Raw genomic sequence first — 23,179 nt, 5'->3', positions numbered from 1 at the left:
TCATGAAGGTTGGCTGACCGGCTCGGTCCGTCCCATGAGCTAAGGCGTAGTGCCAAACGCTATGTGGCCGCTGGGTCTTTGGTGTGGGTTACGGGGATGCCTGTGGCGGTCAGTACGGACAGGTGGTGACATCTGGCGGGCTATGAGGACCCTGAGGGTCAAGCGCATCAAGTACTGAGTAGTAGGGCCTGGCCAGCCTGTCACGTAGGTTGCCGACTGCCACCACTGGTCTTAGCCAGCCTCCACAGTCCTGCAGTTGGCTCCTTCCACAGACACATCACTTCACTGCCATATTCTGAGCGTTTCGTGCCGCTTTTCCCCCCACAAGAACGTCGCAGAAACACGCCACTTTTGGCAATTGATCTTTTCTTTGCTTGTTGGTGCTGTTGGACTTCCCTTTCCATGGTCTTCTTTTTCTCCTTGTCCTTCTCCCTATTACCGTCGCGGCCTGTTCCCGGTCTCGACCACAATCACAATCTCTGGACTTCGTGTTGCTGCGGGGCAGCATTGAATTTCTGAGAGATCTCTGACTTAGGCCCCGTTGGAGTAGGCTTTGAAGACGCTTTAAATGCAAAGCTGAACTTGGACAACGATGATGACGACTGAGCAGCCGGGCCAGCAGGAGGAGCTCTACGATTTCGTTAAGTGTCGCTCTCAGCTGTCAGAGCCGTCTCTTGTATTACGTAAGCATGCCCCAAGCCTCCTTTCCCCTATATGCCCCAGAGAAGGGATCAAACAAGGTGCCGGCAACCAAACTTAGGTAGCTACTGCCTAAGCACCGCTCTCGTTAACACCCTCGTGTAGGCAAGGGCCACAGACGGGTGAAATCGGAGAACAGATAGAGCCAGGGCCAAAGACTAACAGTGCTTCCATTTGCAGCACTTACTGGTCTCCACAGAGACCTGGACGGCAGCAGACAGCAACAGCCATTTTCCCTGCCATCAGTGCCCTCTGCGGAGACAGAAACACGAGCATAGGGCATAGGCCCCCGACTCTCCCATCAGCACCAGAGACTCGCCGGCAAAGGCCAGCAAATCTCCCCCAGGGACCGGTTCAGCAGCAAAGGCCACCAACGCAGACCCAACAGCATAAGCCATCGACTCTTTCAGTACTCTCTCCCTCGGAGAAAGACCCAACGGCAAAGGCCATCAGCTCCTCCAATGTTTCCCTTACAGACAGACCCAACAGCAAAAGCCACCAACTCTGCTGTCAAGTCTACACAAAACCAGAGCCGACAGCTCCGCATAGGCAGACGTCGACTCAGGACAGAATATGCCTGCAGCATGAAGACACAAGTGAAGCAGAAGAGGAACACAGGCGGATGAGTCTATCTTATGAAGAGCTTTTGTGGCCTGGCCTAGTCTGGGGGGAAAGCCTCTAGATGTCCCACCCAACGGCTACCATCTTGTCTTCTTTGCCTTCACGCCTACCTACAGGTTGCAGATGCGGTTGACAGCACAAACAACAGCCAAGGAGGTCATCCATAACCCACCGAATTCCACATGCAAGTTGCAGAGCGGTTCCTGCAGACTGAGGTGTTCATGCGATGCGTATCCCACCGGCCTCGTGCATACTTACAGATATGGATGACGCGGACGCAAACATTCACGAGCTGCCTACCCAGCCAGCGGAATCCCACCGCAAACCAGTTCGCCGCTTCCCCGCAGGATGGGCTGTTACTACGGAAGCCAGCAGCATCTCATTCCCACTGATAACAATCATCACTCGTCACCGCTCAGCCTTCTCAGAGACATTCGAACTAGCGGTGACGATAAGAAGCTGGATACGTCTGTGAACATCCTCCTGACGTACGATTTAACTACATCGTCGTGCGCACCACCATCAATTCAACTTTCCACCATAGTAACCCATCGTGCACCCTTTTAATTACCATGTGTCTTACCAACAGCTCCGCTGTATGTTGCAATCCCCGTCTTCCGCACATTGACTAACCTTGTTGAATCTAGCGACTCTGCGGTGACGCCCTCTCGTACTACGCAGCCAAGCCGAACAAGCAACGCGGCTTCCGCTGGTGTGTCCGCACGCGTGCTACTATTCTCTTCCACCTCTACTGCCGCCGCATTCTTCCGTCCGACCTTGACCGCATCTTCTACTCCGACTTGATCCCATGCCTCCGCGCCGAGTGCCACATTTTGGATCAAGACCCGGCCTGGGCCTTTGTTCTTCCCCATTTCGACAACCTCGTGCGGCACTACGCGACCAAATGGGTGACAAGTGCCGCCAATGGGCTGCTCGTTCGCTGGAGCGGATCTGGCTGGCAGTGGGATGAAACCCAGACAGAACCGTGGGCAGCCGGCGGTATTGATGCTGTTGAGGCGTGGATGCGCCAGAGTCTAGGGAAGACAGACTGGTGGCAGAAGGGCAAGACCACAGAAGAGCACCATTTGGAAGTGAACTGACACCTGTGTCTGACCAGAACAACCTGGCACCCTTGTCGACAATTTCAGCACGCTGTCTCTCGAGATGGGTCAGCATCAAGACCATAAGAGCACGTCAAACCCTGAGAACATGTATGTCTTCCTCTCCTTGGCCGCCGCCCCGCGACATGATGTTGACCTCTCGCAAAGCTCACACCCTCGGCAGCCCCTTTGCGTTAATTCCGTCAGACACGCCCACTCCCACTGTCGAGACCCTCTGCGTCGCGGCCAACAACGCGTGGGCAAATCTCGAAGACGTGGCCTTCAACCCGTGGACCGCCGACGGACCGGTCGATCCCCTGCCTACGCCGTCTGCGGACTCCCTGGGGTACGCGTCCTCTTCGGCAAGCCTCGAGATAAACGACACTATCATTACCGTCCCTGAGACTATTTTATGTAACTCAGAGCGACACCCGGCGCGGAGCATCATTGGAAACAGCACTATCATCACTGCCCCCGCGACAGTTGTGTGTAGCCCGCAGCAACGCCAGGCATCGAGCGGCGTCGGTAATGCTAGTAAGACTGTTTTCAGGCTGGGTACACCTGAGCAGCACCCTACTGAGTCGTTCAGGAATGCGCTGGAGTGTCAGCGCGCGGCACAGAGGCTCATGGTGGAGGCAGAGGTGGAGATGAAGTATCATGGTCTGTTCGGGTCTGTGTAGAATCTGCAGTGGCGGGATCGAGATAGATTCAAAAAGTGGGCGTGAATTTGATTCTTTTGAGGACCATGGATCTCCGGGGGCACAGTACAGTTCCCCTTCTCCCCCGGCTCCCCCTTCCTGGGCTTTTGGTGTCTGTGTGCGATAACATGTTTTTGACTATTACAGACTGCTCAGTATCTAGGGATTTCAGAAGCTTCAACGAATCTGTAGGCGGCTAACAACAGCTTGCTTACTTTCATATGGTCTTCAAAAGTGTTCCAGTATCGCTTCGGCCTATCGTCCGTCCATGATCATGAGTTTGCTGGCAATGTGCTTATCTGTCTAGGATAGATGCTCGGTGAATGGATATTGCGTTACCTTGCGTTACCTTGTCTCTTGTCTGACCGGCCCGTCATTTTATGAAACCACCTTTCTCCGAAGTGGCTTGCTTTCAAGGTGTTTCGGATCATGAGAAATATCCAGCACGCCAACTCATGTTTTACGACGGTGGACATCGACCGTTAGCATCATCTGCTTCGCTGCAGAGTTGCCCAGCTCCATCTAGCAGATTGCTTCTAGGCTTTGGCCAAGTGTTTCAGTAAGTACCCAAGTAAGAGATGAGATGCAGTCAGGCATCTATCAGGCGTTTAGACAGCGTCGACATTATTCTATCCAGCAGTGCGAAAGCTCAGACAAGATTAAAATCTGCAAACGGCGAGACTGATCAAGCATCACGCGAGCTAGATTTGCTATCTCGCCCAGAGGTCATAAGACAGCCAAGCCCACTTCAATTCTATGTCATACTGAATACTATTATAGGCTAGTATCGATACTGAACTACCGATGTTACCGCGCAGTTGGGGACTGGATGAGATCCAGACCATGGTTCCCTTCCAGGAGACTTACAGTTGGCGTATGATGCAACGAGAAGCAGAGATACGGCAGGGCAAGTGGGAAGAGAGCAACAGTCTCGAAGGATGAGTGTCAGTTGTGAAGGGACTGGGTTTTCGGCTTTACCCTCTACATCTCGAACAGCCCGAAAGCCTGCTCTGCCCTAATTCTTGAGGTATCCTGCCTACTGTTTTGAACATGTTCTATCACAAATCAAGACCCAAGTTCTCGATCAGGTCTGCTTCTCGCAGTCTGACTGAGACGCCTAGCCATTACCCGTTAACCAAGATGTAATTTCTCGTCAGTAATGAGAACATTATACCCTTCCATACAAGAAGAGGTGGCTTCTCCAAATTGATTGGGAAACGACGTACTCGGATAGCTCAACAGTCTTGAGGGGCAGATAAAGAGCCTCGTCCCTGCGTATTGATGGAGAAAAAGTTATCAAGGAACTTATCAAACTCCAACTCTAAGCCAGAATGAATAGGGGTCTTACGATAGCACATGTTGACACTCGGAAGAGTGGCCTGATACACACGATATTGTCCTGAAATACGCCAAAAGGCGCACATTCCCATATCCTCCTCATTCAAAAGCCATGGTCTTCCCTGAAGAAGACGCCAAACGTCACGAAAACAGTAGACTACCACCTTCACTCCCCAGAACAAGACTAGGCAAATAGATATGTCGCACGTTCGTGCTGTGGAGGCGAGCTCTAAGGGATCAAGCAAACAGCCAACTACTGAGACATGAGGTTGCTCGAGCCTGCGTCTTATCTGACAACTAGCAAAAGGAATGCTTCTCGTGCAGAAAGAAGCAAGTTGTTCGACCAACTGTCGACTACCACGAAATCAATATGTCGACATGATGCTGAGAACTATCTCTACATCCTTCTGCTAATTCACACAGGAGACATCTTTGCCACTCATCGACGAGGAGAACCTCCTGCTTTCCCCTTCCAATACCGATAGATGAGTAGTCATGCATTCCAGACTTTATAACGTCCACAATACGAGTGACTGGGCGTGTTTATCCGCACGAGCTCTGTGTGCCTGCGACATTGGCCATGCACCCTGTCCTCGACGCAGGCGTTCATCGGGATTATGACCCTTCGGCGCTGGTTAGATACTTGGTGGGAGCATTCATGTTGGTAAGGGAACTATCAGGATACTGCAGAAACCAAAAGTTATTGTGAGTAGCGAGTGGAAGAGAAAGAATGAGGGAAAACCTAGAAGCTGGATATCGGTAATGTCTGTAGGCCGCGTCACCACTCTTATTCCGCAGAGGGCGGATGTTTTTGGAGGAGATGGCGTTCTGGGGCTGATTTGGATTTATGACGAGACATATTGTGCAGCAAGACGTAATTGTGTTCATCTTCCTGGCTGGTTGAACATTTTGAAGATCTGGAATCTCTCCAAAACCACACACGAGCCCTTTTCCATCACTGAGTACAGGGACGCCCATCCTCCGTCACCACCAGAAGCGTTGTGTCTTCTCGCGCGCATGCTCACTTTCCCACTCCCTCGCCCTCCGATTCCGCGGCCTTTTCTCTTCCACCTGCTTCCGTGTCATCTCCTCCCGCGCGGCCTCCTCTTCCAATGTAATACCAAGCCTCCTCTGTCTCGCCGAGGCCACTTTGACGCTGTGGTCCAAAACTCCGACGGCGTCCCCAAGACTTCGCAGCAGCATGTCAAAGTCTTCGAATACATATCGCTGTCCCCCGGCCAAAGCCACCCCGCGCCACGCATACAGTGTCGTGTTGAAAATATGCATCCGGCTTGCCGCTTCGTCAAGCAGTCCTGTTGCAGACGTCAGCGTGTGGATCAAGGTATCACGGCGGGCGAGAAGAGAATCGAAGAGGCGATCAAGGGCATAGAGCACGTCTTCGGCCGGGCTAGTAGAAACAGGGGTCAGGGACTGTGGCTAATACATAGGGAGAATATAATACACTCTTGAACACTTACAAGGCATTTCGGTCCGTATTGCTAATGGCCGTTTCAAATGCTGCCAGTAGGCTGCCTTCAAGATTACGGGCCTCGATCAGAGACTTCAGAGCTATTTGCAAAGGCACGGCGAGGGCGTTATGATCTTCCCACCAGTTGGGCACCTGCGATGTCACGGCGGAGAAGACGCCCTCGGCCGTCTTGTTCCATGTGCCGCCGTGACCTACGTTGCTTTCGGGTTGCTCCCGCTGCTGTTGCTGCTGCTTCTTCTGCTGTTCGATGTTCCATGCCATGAGGATGAGGTTGTCTCGCAGCGCGGAGACGGGATTCCCGGGTCCGTGTGTACGAAGGCCGACAAACAGTTTCGTGAGGGGGTAATTCGCTGTATCAAAGAGGTCGACGATGCGATGGCATGGATCGGGTTCAAGGTCGGCTAGCGCATGGGCAGTAATACAGAGCTCAGAGAATTCGCGCTGGATGGCGGGAATGGGGTTGATGGGCTGGCTGAGGAGGCGGACAAGTTGTGCGTAGGGCTGAATGACGACAGTAAGGTTGCGAAGGGTGATGGGACGTGATAGAGAAGGCGATAGAGGGTACGATGAGTAGGGTCGGATGGAGGTGACGAAGAAGGCGAGGCAGCTAACGGCAGCAACGAAGACAATGATAGTGATGCGAAGAAACCAGCTCGAGACGGTGCGCAATTGGACGGCAACGGGGATGGCGATGGGATCATATGTAACGACTGTGAGGGAAGCATGATAATTTTCAGGGTCGGACTCGATGCTGGAAGCATCGCTGGAAGAATCACTGACTGAGTCGACATCTTCAGAGCCATCGTCGAGAAGAACCTCGCTGCGGTCACTGAAATGAATGCGCAAGCGGCAGCGAGTACGCCAGGACGAATGGAAGCAGAGAGAGAGCAGCTGACGATCGAAGGGCGGAGGCAGCACAAGCGGGAGGTTAATCTGAATAGCCTGCCTAGTGGAGGGTTCCTCGTCAGTGTTGTTACTTTTGTTTGTGCTGATGCTGATGTTGCTGCTGATGCTGTTTCTCCGTTGAAGCGGCTGTTTCGAAATGCTTTGAGACGACTGAGACGACTGAGACGATTGAGACGATGCGCGGATGGTCTGGCTACGGGCGATGAGAGGCATCATGACCTTTTGTGTGGGCGAGTGCAGGATGCATAACGATATTGGAATCCGCTTGGAATCAATGATAAGCTCAAGGGAGTGTGGGTATAGTCAAGGCAAGGGAGGTGACTAGGAGAACGTCACAATCTGATTTGGGCATATTGAGAATTGATTATGGTTGACAATTAATAGAGTACAAACGGGACAGACAAAGAAATCCTGTGACTAAAGCAAACAAACGTTGTCAGGTACACAATACTTGAGAAACGCAGGGCATTTAGTGGTGCACAATTCACTAGGCATTGTACATGCATAACATCCGTCCATCCATCTATATACATAAATGTTTAGTGCATAATTCAATCACCTCCTTCCTTCTCCTTCTCCTTCTCCTTTCCCTTCTCCTCCATCGCATGGCGATACCACCACAGCTCCTTGATGCGAACCTCGCACTCAACAGCCGCTAGCAAATGCTGCTTTTGTTGTTCGACGACTTTAAGCAACTCTTCAGTCACCTCTTCCACTGAAGCGAACTCGCCCTGTTGATGCTGGTCATAGGCTTCGTCCTGGTCCTGATCTTGGTGTAACTGTGGCTGCCGCTGTGGTCTGAGAAGCTGGGATCGTGGCTTTTGTCGCCGAGGAGACGACTTCCATGCCTTCTGGTATCGCGAGTCGCTCATTGTCGCGTACAAAAGACGACGATCATCTTCCGATAGGCTTCCCGGATCAGCACGCAGGATTTGGCCGACATGGGTGAGGCCGGAACGCATGATTCGGGAGCTAAGCACTGAGGAGTCGTCCCCATCGCCCCCATCGTTGATGTTTTTCTTGTTGTTGTTATCGTCACCGTTGACGTTAGCGTTGACGTTGTTGCCACCGGCACCAGCACTTTTCTCCTCGTTGCTTCTTGGCTTCGTGGCCCATCTATTGAGAAAGGATCGCTCGCTGCGCGTCGCCTTGTCTCCTCGTTCAATTACGTAGCGCGCCGCCGCCAACGACGAGTCCGCCTGGTCATGCTGTGATTGCGGCATGATGATTTTGCCCAAGTGGTTGATAACCTCGGAATGGGGTAGGAGCAACGAAGGATGAGGAGAAAGCCAGACGTCTATTTGCAGATCCAAGAGACAGGCCATGCCCTTTATCAATTAAAGACACACAACCTTCTGGAAGTACATGGGCCCCTCACACCCCTTATTCCAGTCTCCGAGACAAATTGACTGTCATCGGGCCCATAACAAAGGCTTTCGTCCTACCCGATACACAGCCATCCCGTCATCTTCCAGGAGCTTCACTCATTCCCTCCACAGGCCTCCCAGCATCTGGCCCCAGATCGGGCCCATAGCCGGCGACGCTACCTCTCTATCACGGATCCCCATCTCTCGAGCCGCCGCGCGGTCCAGCGCAGCGTCCAGCAGCCGCAACTCCTCAAGGCACTGCTCTCGGAGTGTCTCCGTCTCCCTCCTGGCTGCTCTGTCACCTTCCACGAGGCCGTGGTCTTGGCAGCTGATTCGCCAACGAAAGTCGACTAGGTTTGCCGCCCCGCACAACATCAGTCCGCGGATGCTGTCGAACGAGAGCCCCTTCATCTCCAACGCGTCATCATCATCATCAGCCTCCTCCAGTACCACTGTCGGCTGAGCCTTTTGCGCGAGCCCTCGTCGTCCGGGTGTCGGCGCCGGTGTCGCTGGTATCATGTTCGACACCGAGTCTTCTGGTCTCACGGTCTCATTGTCATCGTCTTGCGGTCGTCGTTCTTCACTGTCGTTGTGCTCGCCGTCTTTATCTATATCATCACCGTCGTCCCCAGGCGGCGAATCAATGCCCGCTTCGGCACCCCGTAACAACCTCTCTGCGTAGGCCCGGCTGAAGCTCACGCCATCCCATTCTTCTAGCAAAAACGCCTTGCTCCACGCCGCATAGACAACCTGATCTTCGTCAACATACCAGACCTCGTGTTCTCCGAGCTTGCGATACCTTGCCTTGAGCGCGGCAACAAGCCGCGGCCACAAGATACGGTCAAATTCTTCACTCCAACGCTTCCCGTTCGGGCGAACAAGGTACATTTTACGCTCAAGCTCCGACCTCGCCCGAGTCGTGCAAGTACTGAGGGAGGCTTCGTGTCGGATCAGATGCTGGAACATGGCGCGTCTACATCGCGGGCCCCAAACGTGCCGCGTGTTGTCTGTTTTGAGCTTTTCAATGGCACGGCCGCATACTTGCTGTGACATGTCCGTCAATAGGCATTTAGAGCCAGTGTATGGAAGTGATACGAACGTTTTCTGTGTTGGACGAACACATTGGCACGGTAACGCCGGGAGGTAACACCAAGATCGCGGCCCAAGCTGGGGGTAAGATGACGGGTGAATAACCGAGCTGCTGGGAGATTGGGAAATGATAGCCGTTTCACGCTACGGGAGAAAAGCATGGAAGTGTGAACCACGGCACGATGTAACAGGCGGAAAAGAAAAGAGGCACCAAGCTTGTTTCTGATACTGCGATGGGACCACATGACGGCTTCTAGGTATTTCCGCCCCCTTTTTTGGCCTTCTTTCTTTCCTCTCGCCATACCCAGTTTCGAAAGCGGTCCATATCCTGCGACGTAAACTTCTTGCGTCCTATGTCGTGGGGAGAAACGCTGCGGCTTTGATCCCCGCGGCCGTTTGCTGCATCATCCCGAAAGCTGAAATCTGCTAACTTGGGTCTGTCAATCACTAAGGGCGTAGGTGTGTCTTTCGTCTGGCCGAACTGGGGCCACGTATCATTGCCTATTGTCAATCCAAACGAGCTCGGCGTCCATGCGATGTTGGTCAAAGGCGCGGTGCAAGGCGACGGCGCGGCGTAAGAAACTACCGACAAGTTCCTGGGTGAAGGAGGTATTTGCCTTTTCCAAGGACGACGGTCGTCCGGGCTCGTGCTTACGGGTGTCGTTTGTGGGAGCTTGTCGGCCAGGCCCCTAAGCGATAGAGGCTCAGTGTTGTCGGTAGAGACACCCGTCACCTCCCGCGCTTCGCTCCGCTGATCGTCGCCCGTGACGACAGCCGCCTCCTGCGTCCCGTCCAATTGACTCTCGTCATGTCTCTCGCCCTCTAGATAATCCTGGGATGGTTCCTTAGTATTTGTTCCGCTCATTGGCAATAGAACAGACAACTGACCGCTGTTTCATTCTTCCATGGTTGACAGTTTACAAACCCTCTCAGCGAATGGCCGCCCTTTTTTTCCCACTCCGCAGGCCACTGTTCCTCATCAACGTAATCCACATCAGTCTCGGGTTGGAACTGCGGCTGGAGGTACTTTGCTCGCTGTATGTGCTCGTCCGTGATAGTGCCACGATTCGGTAGGGGAGGGTCCGCGTTTGCATAACGCAGGAGCTGGCGTGCGCGGTGGTTGTAATCTATCATCTTGGGGCGGCGAGGTTTCGGCTTCGGTTCCATTGCTGATGCGACTATGTCGTTTACGCAGAAGGCGCTCCGCGGGGACGCCGTGGGCCAGACCGGGTCTGAATGTGCGGTCTGGTCGGCGAGGCGGACAGGGGTGTTTGGGGTCAGTAAGCGGCGGATGTGAGCCATTTGGTGTTGAAGAGAATGAGAGTTGTGGGTGCGAGTTTGAACCTAGATATAGTTCTGTCATTTTTCATGGCAAGACGGATTTCGCCGTGCGAGACAGGCGGCGAGCTGGTTCTGGTCGATGGAGTCTTTTGAGGATGCTCTTTTAAGGACGGTATTGTGGTGATAAAACACTTCGTCCGGCCGCGGACCTTGTTTCCAGCTGATGCTCCTCCTCCCCTTTGTTATCGCCAGCTCGACCCGTCAAAACCCATGGATCATGACTCTCTCCGACCCGCCGTTGCACTTATCTATATATGTTCTCGCAACATATGTCCTCCTTGCCCTCCGCATCGACCGCTCTCACTATTAAAGTAACATCGTCATGGTTCCCATCTGGGCCAGAGCCACCACCATTGTCATCACCATCCTCGCCGTCTTCAACATAAGCCGCGCTGTCCGGCCAGCTCCTCCGTCCTTTGCCGAGACCAAAACCGAAAAGCCCATTAGATCAGAAACAATCTACAAAGGTGAGCCATCTCTTCGAGCAGACAATATCCTTTTTTGCTCTCACAACTTCTCATACTAAAGTACTCATCCAGTCTCCGACAACCTGGCCGCAATCTGCACCGCCTACGCCGCCCTCCTTTCGTTCACCGCCTCCCCGCACCCTCCCTCTCTCTACCAGTACCTCTCCGTCGCCGACTGCGCCCCGCCTAAACGCTGCCCTGCCCACGCCGTATATCTCGCCATCGAGGACAGACTCATCCAGAACTTTCCTCCGGAGCCTGGCCGCTTCTCCCGCGCCACAGCCGTCAACGCGTTGGTCACTGCCGTGCTCCTCGACGAGGAGACAAGAACCGTATACGATAACGTCTTTGAGCCCGCGCTTCGTAGCGCTAGGGACAGGAGTGCCGTTCTAAGGGCGCATTGCGGTGAGACGTGGCGTTTCTGAGGAGGCGGTTCCGCATGGCGACAAGTTCCAACTCGTATAACGCCACAAAGGACAAGATTCGGCAGCGCATGAAACAGCAGAGACTGAACAGCTCCAAGGTTACCTTAGTAGAGGCGAGTCGTCCTTCGGTGAACACAAGTGGTCCATCGGTAGAGACAAGTCGTCTATCGGTAGAGACGAGTCGTCAACGGGATGTCAGTCAGGCCAGCTCAGGGACCACACCGGAAGAAACCAGAAGCCAGCAGGATTCCGGTCAGGTACAAGACAAGACAGCCTGGCTGCAAACATTGTGGAATACGACCTCCTCGTTGATGTTCATGACCCACGGCTTGTTCCCGTACCTGTGCTCACGTACAGTCTTGTACGTTATCATTATTTTCTGCCTTGTACCCCTTGGTGTCGTCTTCATGCGCGAAACAGCCTGTACCTCCCTCCTCAGTGACTCCCCTTCGTTCTCTATTACATCCTTCCTCCTCTTCGTCGCCTCCTACACCCTCTGCAAACGCACGCCGAGAACCCACATAAATGTTTCGCCAGAGATCTCTCGCGCGCCATCCCTCCCACGCTACGGCGAGTCTCTCCCCCAGCTGGCCGCCTGGGCAGCTTATGGCACGGATTTCCCACCGCTGACAGTCTCCGAGACCGCCCCCATCGCCTCCTTCGAGTCGTCCCTCCGTAAGGCCTTCAACTCATTGGCCGGCGTGCAGCGCAACGCCAAGAACCTTCTCCAAGACATCCACACCCGTCCCGCCGGTTCGGTACGGTGGTGGAGCATTTCCAACACGCCCGCCGCTACAGCTCGAGAGCGCGTCTTGCGCCTCATAGTCGTTCTCGAGGGCGGGCTGCGGTCCTTGGAGACGCTCGAATCGAGTCTCGCGGCGAACGTGCTCGAACAGACGTTCAAACCGATGTCGGCCACCTGCGAGTGGGACCGCAAATTGCGCAAGCAGGAACAGGCACTGCGTGGGGAGCTGGTCTACATTGGGGATGACACCGAGCGGGAGGTAACGCTGCACGAGGCGCTGGAGAGCGTGACACCCCACAGCGCCTCAGCGCGTATCGCGTGCCGGGTCACAGAGATATCGACAGAGCAGCTGCGTACGTTGCGGGGGAGGCTGCAGCGGGGAGCGGTGCCAAAGATGGTGGAGCTGGGCAGGTCCGCACAGTTGTTGGCGGCGGAGGGCAGAGCGAAAGGAAGATGGGCAACAGAGGCAGATGTGGCACGATGGGAGGAGGAGGTCGTTCAGCTTGCGGTGGATTTTGAGAAAGTTGTTGCAGAGGCGTGGAAGGGATGGGACGGGGAATTTCGCGGGTCGCTGTAACAAGCTGGCTATCAATGTGACTTGTGGCAAGGTATACATATATATAGCCTCTAGAGAACGGGGGGAACCTCGGAACCAATAGAGAGTGATTGTTACTCTAGTAGCAAATCATGAAGATGAGTCGTGTGGGTGTGTTGTGTCTGGGGAAGAAAGCAGCGGGGAGGCCGGAAGCTGCAGAAGGCCCAAGTGAAGTCCCACCAACCCCTTGCGTTGGCATCTTCCATATTCTCTGCCTTGTGTGCCCAGCTTTGTTGGCACTTGTTACATCATGTAACACATGGCGCATTCGAGGGGTCGATAAGAGTTGTGTGTGCATCAGTGCCGGCAGAAGGCCATTCGCTGCCAGGCATGTTGACCCGCGAGGGCTGCCGTCGGGATGATCGCTACTTTGGAAGGTCGTACTTTTGCAGGGTATGCTTAAAGGTGCTTTTGGAAGCTTGGATATGGGATCGAGCAATAATGGTCCTCTATTTCATACGAGGAAAACGAAGGCAGAGCTGGAAGAAACTACTGCTCTTCCGCAGTAAAGAGGCGAGGAGACTAGCCGGCGCGAGAGCGTCTACTGCGGTCCTGAAAACCCATGGCATCCATCAACAACAAACAATGATAATATGAGCAGGCTATATCGTCTGAGAAATGCCGTCACAGGCCGGGAGGGGTTTACTTTTGGGCAAATGTCTTGGGTTTCGGTTGTAAAGCACGCAGCAAACAAATCGGACGCCGCGAGAAGTCTTCCGCACAGCGCACTACAACCAACAAATATGAGTCAGTAGAGGGCATTAATGGGAAGGAAGATGACTTGGGAAAAGAAAGGATGGTGATGTGGACATGAGGAAGCAAGAACCTTCTGCAGCACCACCAGCTGTACGACGTCGAAAACTCAGACGTCATTTAGACAAGCCATTGTTGAGACCTCTGGGAGGACTCGAGAATAATGATGAGCAGAATCTGCTGAAAATTTTTGTCGAGACCAGGACGTCGCCGAGCGCCAGTGTTCGTGTGCTACGCAATTCAGATCGAGTTAAGCAACCTGTAAACTCTCGGTCTCGAAGCGTAGGCGAGGTAGAAGTTTTCTGCCCTGGTCGGCGCTGCTTTTGTGAATCGAGGCATAACGAAATTTTGGTGCCCAACGAAGAACGAAGCGGATGGTTACTGCAACATTCAGGTGTTGAGAGAGAGAGAAAGGGGGGGGTGTATCTGGCTAGAGATGAAGAGTTGGTGTTAGCTGGCAGGAGCTCCAACGTGTCAAGCGACAGAAAAGGCAGATATCCCGGGATGCGCAAGGTTAAGAAAAGTGAGGGTCCAAACAAGCTAGGTCGGATGAGATCAGGTCAGGTCAGGTCAGGTAAGTAGGCGAAGGATGGGCTTAAGAAAAAGGACAAATTGGGGGTGTGGGTGTATAATGAATCATCTTAAGCTAACTTGATGTGCAGTAGCCCCATTTGGACTGGTACTGCTGACTAGTCCGTGTTGTGGGCCAGATGCTGGTTAGCACGCTGATCCACATCCCTTTTTCGCAAGTTGAAAGTGTGGGTGGCTAACGCACTTACGCTAAGTGGTTAGCACATAGACTGGCCCACACATTAAATCGGCCGCTTATCGATTAGCTCAATGCTGACATAAGGCATCCGTAGTTTAGCTCCTCCACGTCCACTGCGGCTCCCAAAGGATGTCTAACGACATGCCACCCGGTCAATATGGGAGCTTGGGATTTCCTAATGTCATCTCCTTTATCAGCCTCAGCAACGGCTCCGATCATTTCCGTACGATTGTCTGGCGCCATGTCCTTATTCCGCGAGACTGCGGTCAGCGCACGCCTAGATATACGCCTACCTCTACGTCAACGCTCAGTGGGAAACTCGCAGATCTGACTGTCGGCAAGATGACTCGTCATTAAGCGCACACCAGTCAAATATGCAGCATCAATAGGGTCAGTATAGAGTTTAGGGGAGAACATCCAGGGCTACTTGTAGCCAACAACTAATTAATGACGAATTGGCTTATGTTCCCAGTCCATGCACCCGTTTGAGATCTACAACCGTCCCCCGTGACTGCGCCACAAAGAACCCGATGGTTCTGTCTAAGTTCACAACCTTCGCTGGCGCCCGTCCAAATACTGTCCACGCTGTACCAGTCGTCTTCGAGCATCTCTAGTCTCTTGAATGCCTGTCGAAGCACTCCACCCGAGTGAACGCCTGATCCTAGTCCTGATCCTAGTTTACAGCTGTTAGTTGCCCTCAACTAGACCTCAACCACGTTTCTTGTTCCTATTGGCCCCAAATTATGTAAGCTCAACTGTGGGTTGGCTCAAAGTCACAACTATTCTCGTGACTATAACTTGCAAGGTCGCCGCCACGCTGGAGATTGGGAGCCTCACCGAAGGAGCATCAGAGAGCTCAGTGATACGCCGGGAGGAGGGTCATACAGAAGATGAGGTTAGAGTACCGCCAAGTCCAGGCCGAATGACCTAGCAGTACGTGTCAAAGTTGCCAAATAGCCAGCGCTCGCACTGCTTGCAGAAGCTCTCGGTCACAGGGCACTGTGTATATCCATCGTCGTCAGTGAAGAAGCGGCTTCTCTCTATCGGACCCGAGATCTCGACATAAGTCGCGATGGGTAACAATAATAAGATGTAACAAAGTCAACAAGGCTTCAGGTTCAATCAAGCTAATAAGCGATAGACAGTAAACGGGGCTGGTAGTGAGCCCTTCCTTTTCCTTAACAAGATAGATCAGAGACACAAAATAAGCTAAATGATTTACGCCAAACCCGTTCCGCTCACTTTTTTTCCTCCTTTCTCCCTCTTCAAGTTCGCTGATATACAATCCGATTGGGAAATTAGGATATAGATGATCCTTCGCATCTTCCCCCCTAGTGCCTCGTTATATCGCTTTGGCAATTGAATGGGCCGCAGCCAAAAAGATATGTCTTGAGATGAACGGATAACTTGATAAGTAGTAAATACATCTATTGAGGTCACTCTGTCATCAGAATCTTCAAGTCGCTACTGACTGCGCTACACGTACATCAGCGCTCAGCAGCCTTTCTTGGAAATCTAGCACACTGGACTGCTCAAATAAGCCCGGCCTGGCCCTGCAGCACAGCCTCGTAGGGTGCTTGCCCGCTGAACGGCTTCTTTCTCGCCTCAAGACAGTTAGCAGTCTCAGGCATTCACAGTCTGACAGCACCAGCCCGCACCCCCCCGCACCTGCCATCCATGGCCCCCTGCTCTCCACTCAGTATCGCTTCTACCCGGGTTCTCGACGTGTTTCCGTTGCTGCACCTCAGTTACTATGGTTCAGGGACTGCCTTATGCCGACCCGCTCGCCCTCACTTTCTTCAATTGCTTCAAAGAATCACGCCCTTCAGTGATACCGCAAGCGAACGCTAAGGACGACCCACCCACATCTTCCAGAAGGCTTTGCACAGGACGCCAGCCCTATCACGTCCTTTTCTTACTTTGGCAAAGCTTGTACGGGGAAAATTTGATTCTAAGGCTACTTCAGCACCCTGCAGCCTATCAAGTGTTCTCCCTTCTAGCTCCCAGTCATCCAAAGACTCGGAGAAAAGTGCCACGGTATGTCTTCGCCCTTCCTCTCGTCTAGAAGCTCAACACTAACCTCGCGTTCCCTCGCACAGAGATCGGCATCTTTTCCAAATTTACAAGGACCCGTTCAGCCTGGAAATCAGCCTCACGACCTTTTGAATCTACCCACCTGGATCTCGACGACTTGGGTCCCTCGAAGAACGCTAGCCACTCAAGCTAGAGGAAAGTAGCTCGGTCATCATGTACGACGAACACTTACAACTCCATTACCCTATATCTCGAGGAAACCAACTTAGCCGTGGCCATAGACGGCTGCGGCCTCGCAGTGATCCACGCTGTGTCTCAAGCATCAACACCATCACGACCGACGAGATTCCGGCTTGTCCTTCAAAGGTGAGAACAGTCTGGCGACAAAACAAACATCAAGGTCACAATCCGTGACGAAAGCAAAGCGGTACGTAAGCGTCTATTTCCGGTTTGGGAGGAAAGTGTGAGTCCTTCAGCTGCCACATCTTTTCCCAAGCGCCACCAGAACGACAGTATTCGACGAACCATGTCGTTCTGGTGGCGCTTGAACGTTCTACCAGGGAGGCGCGGCGATTGCGGAAACTTCAGAGAAAGATCTGCCGGCCATGTTTCGGCCAAAGCCCCGTAACTTTAAAGATGAAAGCCAAACCCGCGGCCAAAGAACTGACCAAAGCACCTACGAGGGTACCAGGTGTCACAGGTGACAAGTTTGTAGAAGAGGTCACATCACACATAGAGGGCCTTGCTTCCCAAGACGCTACTCTGAAAAGTTGCAAGGCCTTCGTCGGCGGATTCAGCATGGCACATGTCATTGAGTCTGAAATTTCCAACATGTGTGACGATAGTGTCAACGCTCACCGAACACACCAAGCGATGTTTGTCTATGTAAGCCACATGAAACGCACACCGGAGACGTATAAGTATGTACTTTCTAACGCACATACCCTCTTCCTAGATCAAGTCACTGTTTTACACCTTTTCTAGCCTCATTACTATGGGCCTAGTTCGTCACAACATGCGTATGGATTTAGATCAGCCGACAGCGCCCCAACCCGACGAACAGCCACCTTTACAAATCCAGCCAACGATACTCCTGAAGCGATTGCGGCAGCTAACTTCTTGTTCAATTATCCTCCTGTGTCTTTGGGAAGCGCGAACCTATCTCCGGCGCGTATATGGTCTCAAACGTGAGATGAAAGCCAAGCCTGCGACCAAAAATCTGACCAAAGCACCTACGAGGGTACAAGGTGTCACAGGTGACATGATTAGGAGAATGATCTGCCGGCCACATTTCGGTCAGAGCCCCATAATGTCAAATGTCGCTGGTTGTGGGCCTGAAAATTGGCATGTTTTGCGAACAACAGTCACTGGACATCGACCCTCGGCACTGTTCGTCAAAAGTTTGCGATCATGGACTTGTACCATTCGATTCGTGTTTACGACGCGAAGACTTTTCCCATCTTGTCTTTTCGCACTAGCTAGTGTCTGAACCCGGGATCGTTTAATCCTGGAACAGAATCATGAACTGTAGGATCGCATCCAAGTCCCCCGCTTTGCAGGATGTTACTAACATTGGCCTTCCCAGTACAACAACTGGTTGATACAAAGACGTACAATCTCGGCATCCCTCCATTGAAGACAACTGGCAGTCACTACAGACATCGGTTATCCAGGTCAGTTTCAAAAGTTCTGTTAAAGAGGCGCTGCAGCCATGTTGTTGGCGGGCCGCGAGGCAACCGCCCACAGCCCGTTAGTTAGGCAGTTAGTTCTTCACCTGCACCGCGACCATTCGCTGCGACCGGAGCCAGGTCCGAACCACCGGTATTTCACTTCACTTTTCCACTTTTCACTTTTGACACCTACGCCCACGCCTGCTGAGCGCCACGCTCTTCTATTTCGATAGAAAAACAGCAACAGGACCAAGCCCCTCACAACATCCCTACCCCACGACCTTTTGCCACGGCTGTTGACCGTCTCAATCATTGCCGGTAGCCACTTCGATGAGAACGGATCCCTCCTCTCAGATAACACCCTTACTTTCACTTTATAATGGCGCGAGAAAACTTCATAACCATCTCAACTGCCCTCCCACGCCTCAAAGGCGAATCAAACTGGATCTCGTGGAAGACTATTATTACTGCCTACCTCCGCAGTCAAGACCTTGAGATGCATATCGATGCTGACGTCCCCTGCCCTCCCAGCCCTGCTGAGGCAAGGGAATGGGGTAGGAACCGTAACATCACGTACAAGCTTCTGGTTACTGCCTGCGAAGCGGTGATTGACAGGCTCTTCAGTGCCGGCTGGGAAGATGATGGCAACCCGTTCATCCTATGGCAAGCGCTCGAGAAATACATTCCTCGAGTCTCTCAAGCCCCTGCTGCCCTCGTTGACGAGTTCGGCAAGACCACTGCCAACGACTACAAGACCCTTCACGAGGCCCTCAGCCGCTGGCACTACCTTCGGAATCTAATCCAGACCCTCTGTGGCCAACTACCCGACTTCTATATCACACTTCTGCTGCTAAACTTCTTCAAAGACCGGCTTCCTGATACATACAAGCATTACACCTCGAAGGGCGTCGAGAAGCCCACATGGAGCGAGGTTGCCGACACTATTTACACCCTTGCCCAGGACGAGGACCAGAAGATGAACTTGGCTGCCATCAAGACTTCCTCTTCCTGCGACCACTGTGACGGCTATCACAAGACCTCGAGATGCTACCTTGCCCATCCCGACCTCATCCCCATAAATCACCGTCGCCGCAGCCGGTTGCTCAAGAAGGCTGCCCGCCACACCTGCACTGCCGCCTGCAGTTGGGACCATAAGACTACTATCACTACCTTTGGCTTTCTGGGCACATCAACCCTGTCTTGAGAAGGGGCTTGGGAGGAGGCTTGCGAGAGCGACAGAACGATCCAGAATGGACACTTTTACGCAGGAATTGACGGCCTGCTATAGGCCTGGTTTACCCGGTATTCAGACTTGGAGGAATTGGTATTGCCTGTAATTACACTGCTTTTCCTATTATTATTATTATTATTTTTTCTGTCTGGCTGAGGAGCCTGAGGGGGCTTTGGCGGGCCGCCTGCCACCAAGGGAGCAGCCACTCGCCATGGGACTTTTCCAGCCTCCACAACCCGTTATGTAGTTAGGCAGTGAGTTCTTCACCTACACATCACTAGATTACCTTGTTCTGGGCGTTCTGTGCCAGTTTCGTCCATACCTGTCGTACCCAAGAGTTTGCAGCAGACAACAGACTGGCAGGCTACCATCATTACCTTGAGGCTAGTCTTGCATCGAGTATGGCTCTGGCGGAATCAAGCATTGAGGTTGAGCGGCATCATTGTTATAGGTCCTCCATAGACTCAGGGGATAGCACTGTCAAGCTCTTTTTCTGAGGACGAAACCAATCACATCTCTTGTCTGTCTCAAATTGCTCAGAAAACCTCATTAAGGGTTGACATCTGAGGGGTACGGCTTCTATCGAGGTCTTGAATAAGGCATCACGGTCTCTCGAGCAGTCGTTCAAGAGCCTGCAATAGAAAAGCAAGCCGCTGTGTAATGGTTGAGGGAAATAGATGGGTTGCTTCTCGTACCGGAGTCGTAGATTTTTGAGGAGTCCTCTGTTTTCTGGAGCTGAGAAGTCAGACACGAACGCCAGACAAGCCGACTCCGCCGTCTGAAGGCTGGGATGAGATGGTAACTCCAGAGGTGGCGCCAGCTGAGGTTAGGAATACTGCTCACGAATATTATGCAAGTTTTCTTTGTGTTAACCTTTAGAAGCTTTGAAATTTGCATGGGCTAAGCCTAAGCGACAAAAGAATAGCAGTGCCCATCCGGGATGCAAGATGTGAACCAGGAGCTTGAATTGGTTTGGACAGCATCTTGGTGACCAAGTCGGGCCGTGCATAACACACTGGCACCATATTCTGCACGACGAGTATCAATGGTGCTGTCATTCTTGGCAAGATGCCTTACCAAGCGCGTACTACCATAGCTACCGTGGTAACCTATCCGCATGTAGATTCCTGTTCACTTGCTCGTACTTTCTTGCAGCGATTGAGGTGCTGTTTGCATCAAGCCACTTACTCACAACAAGGATAATCAATGCTCAGAGTTTTTGAAGCTTTTGCTGGAGCGTTTGTTGTGACGCGAGACCGAATTTGGCTGGAACAGGAAACATCTTCTGACACCTTGCCCTGAGGCTTGATTTGACTCCTGTTGTCACATATTTAATCTGATGACAATGCAATTGTAAGGTATAATAAACAGGCTTTTCATCACCAGGTTTGTTAAATTAGTCAAGTTGGAAGTCAACAATTATCTATGCGTCTGACGTTGAACTCTACCGCTGGGTAGACATAACGTTGCTTTCCTGCTTAACAGTGCTTCGCGGTCTTTTGCGTCTGGAGATGGATTGGTGCAGCTTATCAGCGGAGGGGCTTCTTCACAGGGCAAGTATAAAATCAAAGCTAGCATGAAAACATCCAGCACGATGCAGCTTTTCTTTAAATACTTCACGAATAGCTCTCTGGCCTGACCCTTCGTAGTTTTGGCTGATTTCAAGCAAACATGGTGCGGGAGAATGATATTACCTCCCTCTCGCTACCTGGTTCATTTGTGAAAGACAAAGGTCTAGGAGCTCAGTGAGCAATGGTCGCTCTGGGGGATGTATGGCGAGGCTTGCACTACCTGCAAGAGTGTGGCGCGAGACTTATCTCTGTCTAGGGACAGTTTGAGATGGCAATGCTTGTATCGTGGGGAGGAGCTTGTCGCGTTTTAGACAGTGCAGAAGATGGAGTTTATGGGCATGCTAAGGCGGATTCGAAAGACTGATTGGTGAAGGTTCGCACTTTTAAAGGCCTAGAGAACGTTACTTAGACACGAGCAGAGTCTCGCTGACGAGGGCTCCAAGGAACTGAAGACGAGTCTCTTTTTTTCGAATGAGCCATCTGCAGGCACTGCCACCATTGGGACGAAATGCACATGTGGACAGGGCGTGGAAGAAGACGGGGAAGAATACATATGTCTGCACCTCACCAGCTGACGAAACCCCCTCGTTGGACCAGAATGGCTTGGATTTGGGTCTGTCGGCGGGCTTTGGATTGGTTGGGTGTCTGAGGTGGCTGGAGGCTCTGCACTGGCTGTAATGGTAGTCGGGTTTGCTGACTAAGAAGATTTTTTGAAGGAGTAAAGAAACTGAAGGAGCATGGAATGGTCGAGATCGTCCTTATTCATGGGATTATTCGTCGACGTGGATAGGTGATACTGGGGGTGTCGATGCTTGTACTGGAGGAGGTGTCGATGCTTGTACTGGAGGAGGTGTCGATGCTTGTACTGGAGGTGTCGATGCTTATACTGAAGGGGGTGTCGGCTGGTTACTAGTAGTGGATTTAGGGATTACTCTACTTACTCCGCTCATAATCTACAGGACATTTTCTTGCAGGACATTTTTCTTGCAGGACATTTTTCTTGCAGGACATTTTTCTTGCAGGACATTTTTCTTGCAGGACATTTTTCTTGCAGGACATTTTTCTTGCAGGACATTTTTCTTGCAGGACATTTTTCTTGCAGGACATTTTTCTTGCAGGACATTTTTCTTGCAGGACATTTTTCTTGCAGGACATTTTTCTTGCAGGACATTTTTCTTGCAGGACATTTTTCTTGCAGGACATTTTTCTTGCAGGACATTTTTCTTGCAGGACATTTTTCTTGCAGGACATTTTTCTTGCAGGACATTTTTCTTGCAGGACATTTTTCTTGCAGGACATTTTTCTTGCAGGACATTTTTCTCGCAGGACTCTTTTTTTAGTTCTCATAATAGTCAAATTTTATTAATAGTATAAGTACCCTTGGATTGGATCATAATCCATCGAGTACGGCAAGGCAACAGGCACATCGCACCCAAGCTTTCACCCATTCTTTTCCACTCACGATTGAAATACATGATAGTACGTTAGCAACCCAAATGCTTTCCTAACGGCAAGGAGTACTCATTTAGTAGCTAATACAATATCCAGTGTTTTACTCATGGTAAGAATCTATAGACAAGGAAAAGTATTTCTGTATTGTGTTATTTGGTTGGCTAGAAAATGTCTCATTTAGTTTACCGCACTCGATGTGATCGTTGGTCCCAAGTTAGTGGTTGGTTCCTCTCACAAGGATGTACCTGCGAACTGGGCCTCAATGGGGTAGGATAATTAAGGTCAGTCCTGCTTGTAGGCTGCCGTGGGGGGCCCCTGTTTTTTAGGGCTATGGTGGGGTACGTTCTCATCCTTTACAGTTGGGCTTTCCGTTCTGGTGCCTGGGCTTTCAGCGTACCAAAGGTCAGAACTGTCCATATCAATACTGGCCTCAGTTATGGCGTAATTCCGACCTTATGTAGCAGTTGGCCTCCCATCTTACCCCAGCACCACCTCACTCACCTTGAGCAGCTGGGGCCAAAGCGCCCTACGCACCATAGCACAGAAAGAGACGCCTTCGTCACCTGCTGCCAGACGCGTAGCTGCTCTTCCCACCCAGTAAACCTCCGTTCAACAGCATCATTAACCGCAATCAATCTCCCACGCCGTCCATACGAGAGCACACGCAAAATGTCAGAATCTCCAACACATTTATTATTCCAGTTGTATTCACAGCTGCAGCCGACTTAGTAGAAGCCGTCAAGCGCCCTTCAGGCATTCACTGGAGCACAAGAAGCGAAGCTCCCCGCAGCCTTTACTCAACCTTCACCAACATTCTCC

At 52.0% G+C, this 23,179-nt stretch overlaps 7 protein-coding genes across 7 annotated transcripts; 4 read left to right on the top strand and 3 right to left on the bottom strand.

Moving 5' to 3' along the window:
* Window positions 1–1,892: 1,892 nt before the first annotated feature.
* CTRU02_215157 (uncharacterized protein) lies at window positions 1,893–2,420 on the top strand (the record flags this gene model as incomplete). Its single annotated transcript, XM_036732447.2, has 2 exons — window positions 1,893–1,916; window positions 1,968–2,420. 2 exons carry the CDS (start codon window positions 1,893–1,895, stop codon window positions 2,418–2,420), a joined length of 477 nt encoding a protein of 158 aa, XP_036575804.2.
* Window positions 2,421–2,533: 113 nt separating this feature from the next.
* CTRU02_215156 (uncharacterized protein) lies at window positions 2,534–3,100 on the top strand (the record flags this gene model as incomplete). The annotated part of the gene is made up of 1 exon (XM_070206384.1): window positions 2,534–3,100. One exon carries the CDS (start codon window positions 2,534–2,536, stop codon window positions 3,098–3,100), a length of 567 nt encoding a protein of 188 aa, XP_070059943.1.
* A 2,830-nt stretch (window positions 3,101–5,930) lies between these two features.
* On the bottom strand, window positions 5,931–7,064 carry CTRU02_215155 (uncharacterized protein; the record flags this gene model as incomplete). The annotated part of the gene is made up of 1 exon (XM_036732446.1): window positions 5,931–7,064. The coding sequence occupies one exon, from the start codon at window positions 7,062–7,064 to the stop codon at window positions 5,931–5,933; it is 1,134 nt and encodes a 377-aa protein (XP_036575803.1).
* A 338-nt stretch (window positions 7,065–7,402) lies between these two features.
* On the bottom strand, window positions 7,403–8,074 carry CTRU02_215154 (uncharacterized protein; the record flags this gene model as incomplete). The annotated part of the gene is made up of 1 exon (XM_036732445.2): window positions 7,403–8,074. The coding sequence occupies one exon, from the start codon at window positions 8,072–8,074 to the stop codon at window positions 7,403–7,405; it is 672 nt and encodes a 223-aa protein (XP_036575802.2).
* A 261-nt stretch (window positions 8,075–8,335) lies between these two features.
* CTRU02_215153 (uncharacterized protein) lies at window positions 8,336–10,609 on the bottom strand (the record flags this gene model as incomplete). The annotated part of the gene is made up of 3 exons (XM_070206383.1): window positions 8,336–9,262; window positions 9,612–10,139; window positions 10,196–10,609. The coding sequence occupies 3 exons, from the start codon at window positions 10,607–10,609 to the stop codon at window positions 8,336–8,338; spliced, it is 1,869 nt and encodes a 622-aa protein (XP_070059942.1).
* A 361-nt stretch (window positions 10,610–10,970) lies between these two features.
* On the top strand, window positions 10,971–12,862 carry CTRU02_215152 (uncharacterized protein; the record flags this gene model as incomplete). The annotated part of the gene is made up of 4 exons (XM_070206382.1): window positions 10,971–11,115; window positions 11,188–11,520; window positions 11,639–11,901; window positions 12,128–12,862. 4 exons carry the CDS (start codon window positions 10,971–10,973, stop codon window positions 12,860–12,862), a joined length of 1,476 nt encoding a protein of 491 aa, XP_070059941.1.
* Window positions 12,863–18,485: 5,623 nt separating this feature from the next.
* On the top strand, window positions 18,486–19,310 carry CTRU02_215151 (KilA-N domain-containing protein; the record flags this gene model as incomplete). The annotated part of the gene is made up of 1 exon (XM_036732442.1): window positions 18,486–19,310. One exon carries the CDS (start codon window positions 18,486–18,488, stop codon window positions 19,308–19,310), a length of 825 nt encoding a protein of 274 aa, XP_036575799.1.
* Between the last annotated feature and the right edge of the window lie 3,869 nt (window positions 19,311–23,179).

The sequence above is a fragment of the Colletotrichum truncatum genome, assembly GCF_014235925.2.
Source record: "Colletotrichum truncatum strain CMES1059 chromosome Unknown Contig_0013, whole genome shotgun sequence".
Taxonomy (NCBI): Eukaryota; Fungi; Ascomycota; class Sordariomycetes; order Glomerellales; family Glomerellaceae; genus Colletotrichum; species Colletotrichum truncatum.
Note: the sequence above shows the minus strand (reverse complement) of the source record. Positions and strands in the feature narration are given on the sequence as shown.